The sequence below is a fragment of the Ischnura elegans genome, chromosome 5 (genome assembly GCF_921293095.1).
Source record: "Ischnura elegans chromosome 5, ioIscEleg1.1, whole genome shotgun sequence".
Classification (NCBI taxonomy): Eukaryota; Metazoa; Arthropoda; class Insecta; order Odonata; family Coenagrionidae; genus Ischnura; species Ischnura elegans.
The window spans coordinates 89,324,177-89,343,315 of record NC_060250.1 but is presented as its reverse complement, the minus strand read 5'-3'; the positions used below and the strand labels follow the sequence as shown (position 1 = coordinate 89,343,315).

The 19,139-nt window shown below is 37.6% G+C and overlaps 1 protein-coding gene across 1 annotated transcript in view; it reads right to left on the bottom strand.

Moving 5' to 3' along the window:
* The window catches only part of LOC124159740 (dynein beta chain, ciliary-like), a 255,329-nt gene that overhangs the window by 230,744 nt on the left and 5,446 nt on the right, over positions 1 to 19,139 (bottom strand). The window contains exons 3-6 of the mRNA XM_046535651.1: positions 11,183 to 11,290; positions 11,012 to 11,100; positions 7,092 to 7,231; positions 4,702 to 4,854 (exon numbers count right to left, since the gene is read on the bottom strand). Of these exons, the coding sequence (XP_046391607.1) occupies positions 4,702 to 4,854; positions 7,092 to 7,231; positions 11,012 to 11,100; positions 11,183 to 11,290 (490 nt within the window). The remainder of the gene's footprint in view (positions 1 to 4,701; positions 4,855 to 7,091; positions 7,232 to 11,011; positions 11,101 to 11,182; positions 11,291 to 19,139) is intronic.

The window sequence follows — 19,139 nt, the reverse complement described above, 5'->3', positions numbered from 1 at the left end:
TAGCTTTCCTTGGGAAATTTTTTGATTGTATACGAGGTGTGTTCAAAAAGTATCGCGAATTTTGAATTTTTCGCGGGTTACGTATAATCGAATTTCGATTTTTTTGTGGCGTTATGTTGGTACTCATGTCTGTCACTTATGCCGACAAGCTCGGCCATTTTGAATGTTTACTTAATTGTTGACAGCTGCTTTGCTTGCACGTGTTTTGGATCGTCTTCGATTTTTACCATGGATCAAAGAACCTGTATCAAATTTTGTGTGAAAAACGAAATTAAGTGCGCGGATGCATTCCGAATGTTGACTGTGGCATACGGAGAAGCTACCTTGGACCGAAGCAACGTTTATCGGTGGTACAAAATGTTCTCAGAAGTCCGAGAAGATGTGAACGACGAAGAGCGTGCCGGACGCCCGAGCACTTCAACAACAGACGAAAAAATTAATGAAGTGGAGAAAATGGTATTGGCCAATCGTCGAATCACCATTAGAGAAGTTGCTGAGGACCTAAACATATCGATTGGCTCGTGCCATTCGTTTTTTATCAATGATTTGGGCATGAGACGGGTCGGGTTGGGTTGGGTTTGGGTCCGCGACGACCCAAATTTGCTGCAGAGGGTCATAACTGGTGACGAATCGTGGGTTTATGGTTATGACGTGGAAACCAAAGCTCAATCATCTCAATGGAAGCTGCCGCACAAACCAAGACCGAAAAAAGCGCGCCAAGTTCGGTCGAATGTGAAAGTTTTGCTGACAGTTTTCTTCGATTGCAGGGGCGTGGTGCATCATGAGTTCTTGCCACAGGGTAGAACGGTCAATAAGGAATACTATTACCTGCAAGTTATGCGCAATTTGCGCAAAGCAATCCGCCAGAAACGCCCGGATTTGTGGAAGAACAAAAATTGGCTTTTGCACCACGATAACGCCCCTGCTCACACATCGTTGCTTGTGCGCGACTTTTTGGCCAAAAACAACACACTAATGATGCCGCAGCCACCGTATTCCCCAGATCTGGCCCCCTGTGACTTTTTCTTGTTCCCTAAACTGAAGAGACCCATGAAAGGACGACGTTACGCTACGATTGACGAGATAAAGACGGCATCGAAGGAGGAGCTGAACAAGATAAAAAAAAATGATTTTTTGAAGTGCTTCGAAGATTGGGAAAACCGTTGGCACAAGTGTATAATATCTCATGGGGATTACTTTGAAGGGGACAAAATAGATATTCATGAATAAATAAATAATTTTTGAAAAAACACACTAAAGTCGCGATATTTTTTGAACACACCTCGTATACTATAGGAATCATTCTCTGCCTAAACAAAAATTATCAGATTTAGTATTTGGCTATGAGCATACATATTCCTCTTTTGAATCAAGATGGAAGATCTGATTTTGAGCCAAGTTTAGCATACGAGGAAATAGAGAATATCTTGGTTGAAGCATTGACGCTTGATGGTTATCAATGATGATTTTCTAATGTTCAGTATATACCACTGAACATTTTTGTTCCACCACCAGATTGCAAACTCACAATTTGCAACATGGCTCTACCTCTGAAATTTACAGCAAAAAACATAGAAAACGAACCTGTACACAGCAGAAAATGATAACACACAAATCAAATTAACCCTTTCTTTGCTGTGGACGTACCTAGTACGTCCGCACGGCAGACTGCTGTGGACGTACTTTTTCTTCCTCCCTACCATGCGGTCAGCACTTTCGCCGAAGCACTTCGAAGGGTCGCTAATCCGCGACCCTATCCTCGACCAGCTCACCCACACAGGACCGTCTCCTCGACCTTAGGAGCAGGCAGCCTACCTCCCGAAAAGTGACCGCTCTGACTGCAATTTGAAAATCAATCACTCAATACGATCATCAAAAACTTATTGTTTTCATCGCACTCCTGCCAATCATGCAATCAAGTACGTCTTTGAACCGTGTTTCTGCAACGAAAAATAACGGTTTTGTTAACTTTGCTAAAATGTCCATTTTTCCGGTTGTCCGCAGCCACGTTTCTAGAAAAGTTAACAAAATCGTTATTTTTCATCATAGAAAAACGGTTAAAAGACATGCTTGATTGCTTGATTGGTAGGATTGCGATGAAAACAATCATTTTTTGACGATTGGATTGAGTGATTGATTTTCAAATTGCAGTCAGAGTGGTCTCTTTTCGGGAGGTAGGCCCCGCTGGTAGGATCGAAGAGACGGTCCTGCGTGGGTGAGCTCGTCAAGGATAGGGCCGCGGATTAGCGACCCTTCGGAGGGTGTACCACACCCATCCTGGAAGTACCTGCTCCATGGGCCCAGGAAACGCATTTTAACATTTTCGCCGCATGTGAGGAGTAGGTTTTCGGAGCTTGATCAGCAGCGAAAGGGTTAACTCATATATCACATGAACAATAGCCCTGGATAAGCCCTAAGCTCCCGAAGAAAAATCGGGAGAAATGACTCGTACGACTAACACCACTGTTCACCATTACATATTTCTCATTGCTTCCTCACATCATTAATGAGAATTGTTACAATGTTTTGGAGTCAATGTGATCATTTGCTTACTTGAGCCTTTGATTTATCTTGTAAGTGTAAGCATCGTAAAAGCATTAATATCCATTTGTGAAATTTGTGATTTGTTTTGTGAAATAATATAAGTTTCAGGATGAGTAGGGAGTAATTTAATTGGGAATAATTGAGAGTAACTCTTTCACTTACATGTCTGCTGACACTGCGAGTGAGAGGGGCGGCCATGAGTGTGTAATCTAAACCTGTTTAAACTACCTGTTTAAATGTACAGTGGCATCGCATGGCCGCCAATCTGGCATTTTTCAAATGAGGTTAAAATTGACCACTAAGATTTATCGAAACTGGGATTTCTAAAACCAAATAATTTGTATACAGTGAGTCCTCGTTTAACGTTGTTGATTCGTTCCTGAAAAACTCGACGTTAAGCGAAACAACGTTAAACGATGCAGCATTTCCCATAAGAAACAATGTAAAAAATTAAAATTGGTTCCTAACAATCCATTTCTTCGTAAAGAATCCAGAATTTCCCGGGCGAGAATCCAAGGAGGCCAATTATCGGAGCCGTAACTTTAAGCAGACTTCGTGACCAATCGGGAGACACCTGAATCAGGCCAAAATGAAAAAAATCTGAATCCGACACTCGGAAGCACGAGGATGAAGGGCGAGTCAATTTTCGTGATGATATGAATTCTTTAACCCGGCGGAAATCGCGAGAAACATTCATTACCGATTATTCACTTCAGCATGATAACGGTTCATTCGAAACGAATTTTCATAACGAAAAGGTTGGGAAGAGGGCATTATTAAATGAAATATAAAAACTAAAAAGAAAGTATTTTAATGGCGAAACATCGATATTTTCAGTAACAGAAGAAATTTTAATTGTAAAAATTCGACCTGCAAACCTAAAACTCGACCGATCTCACCAGCAGTTGCACCTTGTTCAATTATTTTAATAATACCAAGTTTTTGTTCTAATATCGCCGTTTTTTCTTCACGTCTGAAGAATCACCAGGATAGCCACTCTTCTTCGTGGACATTTTTTTCGGTTGGCACCAGAAAAATATACGGATAATGGGTAAATGAGGCGATAATTACTCACTCAGATGCATATTTAACATACGCTACCCACGCCAACCTTTTCTGTCGAACGAAAATTATCAATCGCATTAATATAGCAATATTTACTGTACATCACAAGGCCCTTATATACATATATATATATATATATATATATACATCATATGCGCTTGCGTCCTATTCGCCATTCTTTTTTTTTCGTCGCGCATTTATTTGAACAACGTTATCGCGAAGCAATAACGACGTTAAATGATGAAGGGTTTCAATTTTTGGACAACGTTATCGTGAAACAACGTTAAACAGGACGACGTTAAACGAGGACACACTGTATTATGAATACACTAATGGTGGGTAATGAATCGCAATCAATGCCTTTCGTTTTCTTTGATGAAGGAAACTACCCTAATCATCAGTATTTCAGATATCCCAGGCCTTTCATGGGGTTAGTGATGCAAAAGATAAATTGAGTTCCTGTAATCATATTATCATACTAAGCATATTGTAACTGTTGCCGTTTGGCTCGGTTCATGGGTGTTTAAATTGGAGTTTACGAGGTAGGGAAGGCTTACGTAATTTTGTACGAGTGAGTGCTTATACCATTTTGTGTGAATGTGTGCGCGTGAAAGGGAAGTGAAGCGTGAATGACCCGGTGCTGTATTTTTCCATTCCCTCCCCCTCCCACGATTCTTCCGCCTAGGAAGAACATAAATTTCCGATGTGTACGTGATTCGCAGCAAGTTTACCCCACCCCACTGTGAAACAAGAACACCTGCAAATGGCAAGTTGAAGATGATGTAACCCGCCAACCCCGCCCTCCACCGACTTTGCCGAAAACCCCCCCCCCCTCCCCTACTGAAGAATAGCCGAGAACCTGCTATTCTGGGTTTTTCCCCCCCTGCTCACCCCAAACCCACTCTTCCATTTCCGTTTCCCCCACCTTCCCTTTTCCCCGAACCACGACCCGCTCACCTTGGGCGAACCCTCCAAAGAATCCTCCCCCACCCCCACGAAACCCGGACGGACGGGTTACAATATCAATACTACAATATAAATTCAAGGTGTCAAGAATTATCCTTCCACCACACATTTAATCACATACTTTACCTGCTACAACATTTTGAAACAGTAGCCTAAAGCTACGATAGTAGGTACTATCTGATATTTCCAGTATTGATGCCATCTTCTTCACCCGGGGGTCAATTAGTTGCTGGTAAATGCATTCCAGATTCTTAACCCTGCTATCCCAAAAACTAAGCTCTAGAAAAAGAGATAAAAGGCCTTAGTCATATCAACATCCACTTCAATATATTTTAACACTTCTACATTATTTTTGTAAGATTTACCAGAGGCTGAATGTTTTTACTGCTTACTTCCCAGACAACACACTTTAAGGCATATACATATGTTACGTGTATGCATAGCCAGGAGCGCAGCTGGGAATTGAGGCTGTGGGGGTTTAGGTGCAACAAATACCAGGGGGTGTGGGGGTATGGAATACCCACCAGGATAAGCGGTAGGTGCAAGATTAATAAATTGCGGAATTTAAAAATAAATTGTGCAAAATGGGGAGTTTTACGGCTTTCTGAGGGATAATTTATAAACCCTAAATAATTCTATTAGTAATATCCATCCAATTAAGTAAAATGGATTAAAACTTAAAAATTTCTCTGAGCTCTGGGTGGGGGGGGGGGTTTTATCCCCCAAAATCCCCCCTTGCTGTGCCACTGGATCCAAAAACATTCCTGGGACATCGTTATATTCTTTCCCCACGTGTGCTGCCCTTCAAAGACAGTGGGGATTTACTTTGCATTTTGGAGAGTGTTTACCCAGTTGTATACAGCAAACATTTTTTCTCTTATGCTTTTATGATTTAGCGTAATCATGAATTATTCATATCCGAGTGGAATGAACGGAAGGTTTTGCGAAAGATATATGGTCCCGTGACAGATGGGGTAACTTGGAGGATAAGAACAAACAAGGAAATAGAATATTATCCGAGGCGAAGACATAGTGAGGTTTGTGAAGATCCAACGGCTAGCTTGGCTAGGTCATGTAAAAAGAATGAGTGAAGAAAGGATGCCTAAGAAGATTCTACATGGAAATATGGATGGAAAGAGAAAAAGAGGAAGACCGAGGAAAAGATGGATGCAGGATGTGGAAGAAGACATGAAGGCTATGAGGATTGTCAGATGGTGGGAGAAAGTGCAGAACAGGAGAGAATGGACAGGCGTCTTGAGGGAGGCCAAAGCCCATACCGGGCTGTAGTGCCAAGGAAGTAAGTAAGTAAGAGTGGAATGAACAGTGATATTCCTTCCCCACTAGCACAGATTTAGCCATATCCCTAATGACGAGGTAATATACATAGGTATATGCTATGGCAAAACCTATTTGGAAAGAGAGATAGTTTGAAGAATCCATGCTCTATTTGGGGATAAATGGGAGATGAATTTCCGGATTTTTGGAGATACACCTATCCTTACACCATGATGACCAGCAGGTGGTGGCTGCCTCACGTATGATCACTGCACCATCAGGCGAGATTCATTAGAAATACGTGAAAATAATGTAATAACATAAATCCCACATAGAATCGACGAGAAAACGACATTTTTTGATTAGCTGAAGTCTGATAAAGGAAGTTCACCCTCAGCCCACAAGGGAGATTCATTCCACCTCAATTCAACAAACATTTATCCAGTAGGATTCCATATTTTGATAAAAATGTCTGTGCATTCACCTCAAACTCTACACCCAGAGACAGATGTGCAAATTTTTTTTTTAAATCTTTATGCATATTTTAATTTTTTTACATCTTTGCCTGAAAAAACGCCTTGAATCATTTAATTCCTCCGAGTTCCTCACAAAGTTTTGGGACAGCCATGAATTATGGCTTATTTTAAAGCTATGACTGTGTGAAAAAATAAATTTGTAAATAAATCTTCCATATTATTAAAATTATAAAATTTTAATTAACTTTTCTGCAATACTCTTTCTCAGCATATCAGAATAAGCCAAAAATTTTATTTTATAATCTAGTCATATCTATACATTACTATTTCAAAAATATTTAGTGGAAACTTAAAAATGGATTTTTTTAAATATTTTAACTGTTATTTTTTTCTTCCCTGCAGCATACCAGCTCCTCATTAGAAATACACTTAGATGGTAAATAATACAAGCTGCAGTAATACTACCAATGGTTTCCATTATTGACCATCAACACAGACAATGTTGATTATGTAAACTATTAACAATATATTTTTGACAAATCTAATGTGAGAATTGCACAAAAGGTTTGGATTAGACAACCATCTCGTAAGACATAACTTTTAAGTTTACTCATGAAACAATGGTTATGTAAGGTATCATCAAAATCTGAGACCCCAAGGGACAAACACTTGTTGGGTAGAATAACCCAGATAATATTTTTGAGCAGCTCGTAACACAGATCAGTGTTACTTAAAACTAAATTTATGTAACAAAAATTTACTAACCTTTTGTAGGAAATGGGTTGGCACCATTATCAAAGGCACTCGCTGAATCTTCTTTCAATATTTCATTTATTTGAGAGCACCACTTAATGACACTCCCTTCCAATGAGCTTTTGAGACTTATGTCTAATTCTTCTCCCTCACTGAAAAATGCACAAGATAAAAGCTCATGTATCACCTCTCACTATGTCATTCACAACAATACAATTTTATGAACCAGACGATTATAAGACTTCATGCATTTCAACCCTTCAAGCATCAACAATGCAGCATGTAGATCTATAGTTTTATACTTCCGGGCAGTGGCGGCGCGTGCGTATACGCATGTTAGCAAGTGCACACCCAAAGATGAATGAATTATAAAAGAAAACTATTCCTTTGCAACGAGAAGGATAAAAATCCTGTCTACATATGCAAGAAACATGAAGCTCCGAACGCTACAGCTATAACCTTTTCGAATTCACCGCTCTACAAGTGTGCGATCCCGTGGCATCGCGCCGGTCGCATATTCGGTTTATGCGATCGCTTGTGCGTGCTCTGGCGGGACGAAGTAAGCGGGGGGGTATGCACTGTTCAAATGGGTGATGGGAGCAGACTCAAAACGATGCGAGTGCGCACGCGCATAGTTTTGGTGAGTGACTCGCAGGTAGTGTAGTGGTGTAGGCGCCACCTACACTATCTGCGCCCAGGATCCTAGTCCGTCTACAGAGTCATCTGTATGGCCGTTTTCTACACCACTTCCTCATAGGGTGTAAGGAAAGGAGAATGAATTTCACATACCGTCAGTTGTAAAGGTGTGTTTAGAATAATTATTTTCATGCATGCTAAAATTATTTCTGTTCGTGCAATTTTAAGGGTAGAATATACCAGTGATATGTTTTGCTTGCAATGTATTCTATTGCGATGAAATATGATGCTCATGGATTAGTATTAACATAATATAATTAAATCATCCTATATCTGCTCTAATGCACACCCTAGATAAATTACCACCAGCCGCCACTGCTTCCGGGGTGGCATTTACTGGATATATTTGAATCTCTCAGGTTTCTTTAATTATGGAGACCTCAAACATTTAACGCAGGCATACACTTATTTTTTTTTGCTTATGCTCTTCAAAAAGCATTTAAAAAAGTTTTTTTAATTGTTTTCACTACCTCATGGTGAATTCATATCAGTGGTGAGCAGTATGTAAAATACAAGTATTTTAAAATATACATTTGAAATACATTTGTAATATGTATTTCAAATACAGGACCTGAATGAATCTTGAATCCCAAAAAAAGATTTTTTTTATTTCCCCATTCTAAAATAAAAATTACATAAGTAAAATACTTTTGAAGTAGTTCTGATAACACTCCTGTAACATTATGCTCCAGAGATTACTTTGTATTCATTATAATTATTTTCTTCATGCTGGAAACTATCTATAACGTGCCAAGGTAGGCTATATTTTTTAGATTTCTTAGTTTCTGCACTAATGTATTTTAGATTTTAAAAGGTATTTAAAATACAATTTTGTAGTTTGTTTTTCAAATACTTAAACCAAAGATATTTTGTATTTCAAATACTCCTCGACCTGTAATTTTCCCAGCCGTGATTCATATTTAATTTGCCAAGCCATTTATATTTCCCAGCTGTTTCACCTTGATGTTTAGCATTTGAAATGCGTGTGGCATTACACTTAAATCCCACTTATTCAGGCTAATGATGGGGAGAGGCAGCATGAATGATAACAAAACACAGATGAACCAAACTTTGACCTTTATTTCTTATTATGCTCATAATTTAAGTAAATCAAACAATAAATTACTATTTGTGCACATAGTCAGTTATTATAGATTGCTTCAAGGACTCATTGAGAGATTTTGTCACCCAACCACGGATCTTTTAGTGACACAATGTCATTTCACTTGTATTCTAAATGCTCCATATACTACAGCAATCTTTCTGCGCAGGTAAGTGCCTGGCTGTGACTCATGCAATCTCTACTCCCTTTTTCTCTACTTCCATTTCCCTTTTGCCCTCACTTTCACTACTTGATTCCTCCCATGTTTGACCTTTACCGGTGCCATGTAAAACATGCCTCAGTGCAATAAAGTCTCTCTCTCCTTAGGGCTGGATATTCAACAGCATGCAAGGCCACAGCAATAATGGCACATTTTCAATATGAAAAATGCATTAAAAGGTAGCATATAATATGTATTATCTTGAGTTATAATTGGTTATATATTGAAGAAATCCTCTAACATTAATCAAGCTTTTTTTCAGCTGCTCATAGTCTTCTGCAATACTAGCGCAGATGTCAAAGATATTTTGTAACATTCCATCAGCATGTAAAGGAAATACAATACTCTTGTTATTATGAAGTTCACAAGACTAAAACGCCGGAGGTTCGTAATAATGAAGTTCATAAGAACTTTTCTTTTGGAAATCAAATTTACGAAAGATGGATCTGATATGACAATAGCTTCTTATCATTTATACGAAAATAAGCATTAATTACGCTCTCTAAAAGTTTTTTGAGTGAGGTTCTACTACATGTAACGAACTTATAAGTTCAACAGCATAAAATTTAGAATATTCCCAGAGATTTCCAGTTTTTCCTTTCAAGAAAGAATGTACTTTAGACAGAGAGAGAGAGACACCAGTAACCCCCAGACTTTCATGCCGAGTATTTTGAGTTACTCTCAGTACATTTATGCCATTTTGGTGTGATTTAAATAATTTTCAGGACATGGAAGATGCATTTATCATTTAAGAAAGGGCTTTAAATAATTACTTTGGGAATTATGTAGCTCGGATAGGAATTTCAACATAAAAAATATACTTCAGTTCAATTGAAAGAGCTACATAGCTTCCAGATCCAACAGAGCTTTCAGTTTAGCAATAAAGTTAACCAATATTTTGATTTTCATTTTGTAAAAATTGAAGGGGTGATAGTGAGAAACAAAGTACAGTAATCAAAATTACAGACTTTTCTGAAAGAGGATCTTAATGCATCAGAGTAACAAAAATGCATCATAAAATAATAACTTATTTATTTGCTGAATTTCTTTCTCCCTTGACAGTAAAATATCTCTTTGCTTACTTACCATTAAAGTGGACAATTCAAGCCCACCAACATGTTTGCAAGCTGTCAATCAAGTTGTGTAACTCTCTCGCAAGTATAAATTTACATCACTCAACTGCTCACCATCTTCATTCCCTAGTCAACCTTCACTCATATGACATTTTGTTTGGCATAAGTTCCATGAAGTATTTTACTATGGCAATTTGCTGTATCCATCTTAGGGAAAATTCTGACCTCCAGTAGCACTAACCACATTCCTAAATTCTTATGAATAAGCGAATGTTCTCGTTTAAATATTATGGTGCATTATTCAATCGTAAGTCATACATTCACGTCCGAGGAAATTCCATAACATAAATAATCCAATTCAAGAGTGAACAGACAAGTACATAAGGCAGATTTTTTGTACAATGTATAGCAAATAAAACATTACAAAGTTATTTATATTGATTTTCCGATTTTTAGGTCTCAGTCATTATGCAATAATGCCAGTCCACTGAATAACTCCTAACAAATGGTAACTACTCTATCCTTTTTATCAATGTAAGTTTACGAGGTTCTCTGGCATTCAACATAAGCTACGAGAAAGAAAGTAACTGAGTCATCTCTCATGGTGTCACATAGCACAAGAGAGTAATGAAACATTACCCAAAAATCAAATTGGCCCAAAAAAATTGAGAAGCAGAAACACACATTCTCTTCACAACGCTTCAAGCAAACCATTACGCCTGGGCAATGAGCATTGTTCTACAGGATTTATTTTTTAAAGATAATTTACAAAAAATACTTGAGCTACCAAATTATTTCACCATGGTTGTAAGCCATTTTAATAGCAATACATATAATTTACCTCTGTATCAATAATTTCTCAGCTTCCTCAACCCTATTAATACCCACTGGCATGGGTAGAAGTGTCTGGCCCTGCATTTGACCCCTGACCTGAAAAGGAAAATTTATTTGATAGAAAGGGCCAAACGATCATCCAGGTGCAAATAAAAATTGTATTATAATTTACTATTACCTGATATACAAGAGAGGAGAGGTGATGTACATGCTTCCTCACATCTTCAGACACAACTGCTGGCCATCCTTTGTGGTTATTTACATTGGATAATACGGGAACAAATACCTATCAACAAAAAGAAATACAATAGGATCAGGCTGGTTAGAATTCCATATACGTACAAGCAACCAAAATATAAAGAGACCATGTCCTGTCACAACTTAAACAAAAATGGAAAAATTAAAACATTTGTGATCACGAAGGAGTCAAATTGCACTTTTGGAAGGATGGTTATATCAGAAAATTATAAAAAACATAATATGGATTAAAGTAAATTCCCAAGAAACTTATCTAGTTCAGACTCTTCTGAAAAGGAATGGATTCAAGCTAAGGAAGCAACTTCTATACCAAAAATTAAATTTCAGTTCCTTTTAGTTAGATTTTCCAAAAATTAAGCACTTAAGTTTCTTCCTTTTCATTTCTATACAGTATTTTTGGACCGAAATTTTCTAAAGAACTATGTACACACGTAACACAGAAAGATAGGCTGGATGAGGATTCCTAAGCAATATAAGCAGGCATCCTTAATTCACACAACATACATAGCATAGTTATCAAATTTACAATTCGCAAAAAATATTGGTCAGACTATAAATACACTACCTTCACATCATAATCAGTTTGGCCTGTAGCAAAAGCATTATAAATGGTGCTTGGCCTGTGATTAGGGTTCCTAGAATGTGGTACTTAAAAACTTTACTAGAAATTTTAAAAAGGCCCATAAATCACTATAAAGATCCAGTTAGCGATAAAGGTGATACATATAATCATTAACTAATACTAGGGATGGCGGGATCGGATCCAAATATCCACAGATATTGCCCTTGATTGGAAAAATCGGATCCAAAGTCACAGCAGACGTCGGATCTGGATCCGAAATTTTATTTAATAGCTTCAGTGAATGCAACACCCCATAGGTGTGGAAAGAGTTCTGATTCTCTCTTTGAATGCGCCATCGCATGCAATTCTTGTCCTACTCATGAACCATTTTGTTTAAAAGCTCTTTCAGAGGTTACGCAGCAGAATTTCAGCTGTGGAAAATAGAAAAGGCAAAATACGACTGGCAAATAGTGTGACTCTTCCCAAGATATTGAATAATCATTGGGAGAATCTCAGTGTCGTAGGATAATAACCTTGTCAAAAGTAATTACGTCTCAGATTTCAGAAAACCACCCTTGGCCGTCCACCAGTCCACCGTGCCTCCGCCTTGTTTCCGAAATCACACAGACCATAAATCATTGTATTCTAAGGAAAATATCAAATTACACGAGAACAATTGAAGCGTGTTTCATCCCTACCCCATCTCATCAACTGATCTTTTTTGGCCTACCTGCTTCAATTCTCTGTTTCTAGACAACAATTGCTAGGTGAGTGACTGTCTGTGCCCAAAAATGTCTCGATAGCTTTGACAATTAGATGAGATGCACGAAATTTAAAAAAGAATTAGATCAAATGTGAAGCATTCCTGACAACATAGCTGTTTATTTTTCAGCTCTAATTGATTGCCACTAAGTTTTCTATTTACAAATAGACTATGCTAATATGCAGCAATGTCCAAACAGCACAATTTTCAAAGAAACAAGCGCAGCATTAACTCCTCAAACAAGTAGAGACGGATTGGAAACGCCAACTGCATATATCATGTAGCTCACCCGGTTTCGCTTTGAAGGCAACGATGTCACTGAAGCAAGATTTGACTTGTACGTCTTTGACTCCCTCATTTGTAGCCTCGTTGCTTGAAATACGGAGGGAATGCGCTCCTTCCCCTTCACCTTTCCTTTACACACTTATGCTGCCCACCCCTTCCTCTTGCTGAGCGGTTGAGCACCTCGTCGCAAGTGACGTTAATGCTGTTTTAAATACTGTTAATTGTGATGCTAATTGCATAGTTGCAAATTAATTTGATGATATACTGATAAAAATGCCTTTCATTGTGTAGAAAAATTTTTATTGAGATAAGGAGAACCAATGTATGCCATGTGCGTGCACTGTGGCGTGAAATTATCACGAGGAAGCACTAAATCCACCTCACCATACTGAAGCATTTTCGGGTGAAACACAAGTCGGGTATGTGATGAGAAAGTGACGAAATTCGGGGGAAACGTGCGTGAGGAAAATTTAAATTCAGTCGATGGCAGTGGGGAAGCCAGGAATTTTGTTAGGGGGGGTCCAAAACCAGGGGGGAAAATTTTTAAACAACAGGGTACAAAGTAAAGGGTTTCAAACTAATTTTTACACCCTTGATAATTGAAAAAAACTTCATGTTTCAAAGAAATCTATTGTAAATTCATGATTTTTCAATATTTGATTCTTTTTATGAAGGAAAGCAATTGTGTTTTTATATTTCAGGGGGTCCGGACCCCCCGAACTTCCCCCTCTCACTACACTACGGGTCAGTGGTTTATCCAAAGATTTTTCCTATTTTCATTTCCAAACCCAAGTGTAGCAGTTTAGGTCCTGAGCATGTAAAGATGTTTTTAAAAATCAACTTGAAAGGCTATAAAAATTATTGATAATTTATAAAAATATTAAAATGTGTATGAAAATCTAAAGAGCATTCCTTTGATTGCATGTACCCAGAATAAACTTGAATAATTACTTCGTTCAATAGCAGGAATTTGAAAATACATTTGGATCCAAAAATATCCAATCCGAAAGATCCGGCTCCGAAAATCAAGGATCCGTTCCGAATCTGCGTCCGAAAAAATCCTGGATCCAACCATCTCTAACTAATACTTTTAGCACAAATAAAATTAAAATTTTAATGATCTAAATGTGCTCCCAATGAACGTGGAGGACCATACCTCATTAGCATAAAAACATAGGTCAAAAAATAAAAAATTCCTACTCTAAGTATATTCTTTTCTGTTCTTCATAGGCATGATAAGTTTTCAGTTAAAAAAATCAATTCCATGTACTTTACTACTGGAGGCCATCGAAGTTCACAAACAAAATTTTAGCCCGTTAATGTTACCTTTGCTGTCACCAAATGGAGATAGGGAAAATATCACTCCCTCAGTGACTAAACCTGAAGGTTGGTTTGCATTGGTAAGCAGGGGCGGATCCAGGATTTCTTTCTGGGAGGGGCACAAGCAAGGCCGTATCCAGGATTTTGTTCAGGGGGGGGCACAAGGATACCTTGTTATACAAAACAAACGAAATTATAATGGGACCGTGTTAAAAATCTATCATATTTTTAAGGGTCTGGGGGGGGCACGTGCCCCCGTGCCCCCCCCCCTGGATCCGCCTATGTTGGTAAGGTTAGGGCTCTCCCAGACTGAGCCACAGGTGGGTTAATATCACATATTCAGGGTTGGGGGACCAGCTCCTTTCTCTGGGAAAACTTATACCCTTCGAAGATTTTGATTTGGGGTGCCTGAAGGCTTCACCTGAGATTTGAAACTGACAGCTCTTGATCAGCAAACAAGCACTTTGTTACCACACTCCCCTAACTGTACGTAACTAAAGCCTCTTAATGCATAGTTTTCAGTTTTTTCAAGTGATGCACTGGCCCAACTACATGGCTCTTTCATATTTTAATTTAATTGCTACCAATTCAGTTTGATTTTTGCATTCAGTTTTTAGTGTAGCACAATCTATTAAGAGAATCGTCTTTGGTGGAGAATTCAGTGTTTTAATCCTGGGTTCCAACTTGTATTGTGGAATTGGTATAAACAACACTTCATTGTGTTTTGAAATTCATACAGCAGCAAAATTATCAAAAATCTTTCCAAATCATGGAATAAGCCATTATCAAACCAAAAAAATCCCGTAAAACTAGAAATTGTGCTGAAAATTTCTTAAATGAAGGGGCCCTATCCATGATTAACATTTAAAAAATTTGAATATTGCGAGGTTGGCTAGCATGGCTAAAGAATAGGCCTTAAGTGACTTAATGAATTCACTGTATGCAGATGGTTGGTCAACCCCTAAATTTAGAGGTAAGCTGTGATATGAGCAACCTTACTCATTAGATAAGCAGGCATGTGAGAGTGAAGAAATTAAAGATTTTAGGACCATTAAATAAAAAACTCATTTTCTAAAAATAATAATGCCTAGTTCTGTCCATTCATGCAGCCAAAGAAGAAATTACCTTCAAAGTCTCAGATGTTATTGAATTTAACATATGTCAAACTTCAGGATGAAGTGAGAGATAAATATTTTTTCATTTCTATACAAAAAAATTTTTGGCCCAAGATAACAGTCCACTGACTATGGACTTGGAGGTGCTATTTTTCACATGTGATTTTTGACGGAATACTAAAATGCTCATGTGTAGAGGAACGGTTCAAAATATTTTGCTCCTTTATAATTAACTAGAAAGATAATTTTGTGATTAAAATGATGTCCTAGATTTGAAAATGTATGTTCACATTCTCTTGCTGCAATTCTTTTTCATTGATTTTTTTCACAAACACGCCAGTTCTCATTTTTTTTAGTGTTCATCAGTACCATGAAGTACTACAATTCATGAAAATGAGAACTTCCACTTTTCAGTTTCACAGGTTTTATGAGCAATTCAAAAAATTTCCATACATTGAGCCAGATTTAGGTACCACATTCTCAGATATTGGTCTCATATATCCAAAATCTCTGTTCTTGCTTGACATTCATCTTAAGAATGAGCAAAAGACACAAGTTTCAAACATATTAATAGATTTCAATGTAAATTTGCAGGTTAAAAAATATACAGGTTCTGAAGCATACCTATGAGAATTCTGCTTAGAACTGAATTTATCAATTTAATGGACTAAAAATTTGTACAATTGCATCAGTATTTTCCTTAGATATTGAGTGATGTCTTCCTGTTGAAGCAATAGGTACTGGGGCACCCAAAATCTTCAAAACATCACAAATTGGAAGTGAGCACTGGTGTTATTGGGATCATTCATATGGGAACGTATATACAGTGGCCAATCCATGTGGCAGCATAAAGTTAACATTGATTTAACTTAACTCAAACTGATATTTATAATCTCTACAATCCACCAGTCATCATCATACATACAAGCCACAAAAATTCCTTTTTGTAGGTTTCGAATTTGAATATTCTCTTGGTATTCCTGAGATCCAGGTTGGACAAGTGAAATTTTTTCTTTCTTGCACTTTGAAGTTCATGCAATACAAGTTCACCCATCAATTTGAGTCCAGACATGAGTCTTCCAAATTTCTTTCACCGGTGTAGTTTAGTTCGACAATTCTTTTATTTCCTGCTGGCAGAATTCTTTAACCCATTAATCCCCAGCGTTGCGTAAACGCAACATTATTGAATCGTAATTATTAGAAAAAAACCTTTGCGTCAGGATAATTTTTTCTCAGGTTTCCTGAATTTCTGACGTACCTTTCGTTCTTATTCAGTTATTTTTGCAAAATTTTCATTGAAATAATAATTATTATTTTACTTCGGAATTTGCCTTTTTCGAAGAGTTGAAGTACTACAATTTGTAAATGATTTTTTACGATGATTTATTGAGTAATCTTACGAGAGGTAATGTTTTCTCTTAGTTCTAAGTTTCTTTATTCATCATGTTTATTTTTGTCTCGAAATTTCGTCGTTACTGGTGTAAATATGGTTGTTGTAAATAATGTTGCGTTTACGCAATGATGGGAATTCTCTGGTGGACCAGAGGGCTTTTCTCAAAGCGTAACGAAACTCAGTCAGTATGGCTTTAATCGACAACGTAGTCTTTTGGAGGCAGTTTAGCTTCATTTTTGGCACTCACAGGTTGTGAGTTTACTAAGTAAAGGGTGAATGGCATTTTGAAATCCAAGATGGCCATCTTTAAGAATTTTATATTGGACACTCTGGTACTTCGTAGAGGCGAACTGTTGCGCACACACGTGGAACCGATACAGGGCAATGTGATTCCCATGTCGTTGAGTGGAACTATTACTTCATAGATGTTAAATTCAGTTTCAGAGACTGAGAATGATAGGGTGAGAAATGTATTAGTTGAAGCAGAATTGAGATGGAAGGTGGAGTGTTCCTCTAGTCGCTCTTTGGAATTTTCTCCGTGCAATCCTGAGTTACCTATTTTTTCTTCTATCGCTTAGGTTATGTAAAGCTAATAATCTAGCATCAGTTGGGTTCGTATCAGTTAAATAGTCCTCTGAAATGCATCTTTATCTCTCATTCAGTAATTATATCAATAATACCGCAGTAGTTTGCTCTCGGCGTTTTGCAAAATAAATCATCCAGAGTTTTCATTCAGATATAAAAGTGAAGAAAATTTTACCCGTTATTTCTATGCCTCAGACGAATGCTTAAGAAGAAGCATCAAGAAGGTAACTGAAGAATATAAATAAACAGGAGAGGCGATGTATAATATTTTATGAATTTTGGAACTACAATGGGGATTACATCTTCTCAGTATTTAAAATATGGATGAGGTGCTGCAAGGCAAGTCACAGTTTACTCAAGTAGTATCTAAAGAAAAATTGTCCAGTAAACGCGCACACCTAGGTAAAAGATGTAGAGAACAAAATGGTTCATCTAAATGTGAAAAAATAGAATCTACCTCCATAGTAGTCCCGAATTTTTGCGTGAAAAAAGCAATAGAAACACTTACTCAGCATGGAGGACACTCACTCATTGAGATCTGTCGCTTATTCCTCAGTGAAAAATACTTATATTTATTTTGAGCTACTCAAATAACTACGCTGAGGAGGTAAATAACCATACATTTACTCAGAGTAAGGCAGATTTTAAAAAAATAATTGGAATCGTAATGCTGTCGGTGTATTACATATTACCGAGCACTAAGTTCTACTGGACAAGCCAAAATGAGATGTCTGTCGCAATTGCGAGGCAACGTATGACGAAGATTCGATTTGATGAATTAAATAAATATCGACAGCTCTCCAATAATTCTCAACTACACAAAGTAATACATTTAGTACAATAGTAATACAAGTCGGACCTTTTCTCAACAGATTATACCAAAATTCCATTCAGTTTGGAATTTTCCCAACAAATGGTTTCATATTTCAGGTAGCACGCAGCTAAAATGTTCATTCGTGGGGAACAATTTAGAGTAGGTTATACATTGTGGTGTCTGACCTCATCTACAGGCTATCTCTATCAATGTTTGCCATATGGTGAGGAGCTTGAAAGTGATATTTATAGGATACCTAAGTTTACTAGGAGAAAGGGTTGTTCTAAATTAGCTGAATTTTTTGTAAGTCTACAAAAATTTCATGCCGCGTATTTTGATAATTTCTTCGGCAGTTACAATCTGTTAGCAACTTTTAAGTGATAATTGTTATTTTTCAGCGGGAACAGTAAGAGTAAATCGAACGGAAAACTGCGCACTTATGTTTTCGAGAGATTTGACAAAAAAACCTTACCGGGATTTCTACTATTCGTTTGACGGGTCAAAACATATTCACATAGTGCGATGGCATGATAACTCTATCATTGCTGTTGCTTCAAATTACGGTAATATGGAACCCATAGTAAGGACGAAAAGGCACGAAGATTTTCGAAGAAAATCGAAATATCATCAACGAATACAATCGGGGAATGGGAGGGGTAGATTTACTCGATAATTATGTTGCATGTTACCGTATCCAGATTAAAGGCAAAAAACCTCTGTTCCGAAAAGGAATTGATAGTGCAGAGGTGAATCCGTGGTGATTTTATGCCTAAGTCACGGGCAAAGCAATTCCATTGTTAGAATTTCGGTCCAAGATCATAAAATTTTACTGAGGCAAGAAATCGTTTCGAATACAATTGCTGATGACATTTGGCATAAAAATCGGTACCCACATGCAGGGCATCCTAGGAAAAATGGCATACCCCAGCATGCCCGTCAAGGGAGAATAATGCATTTCATCCACAGGCATACTTATAATTCCCGGCGAAGATTTCGAGTGGGCCAATCAAAGATAAGTTATATTGTTAAAAGTGCTACGT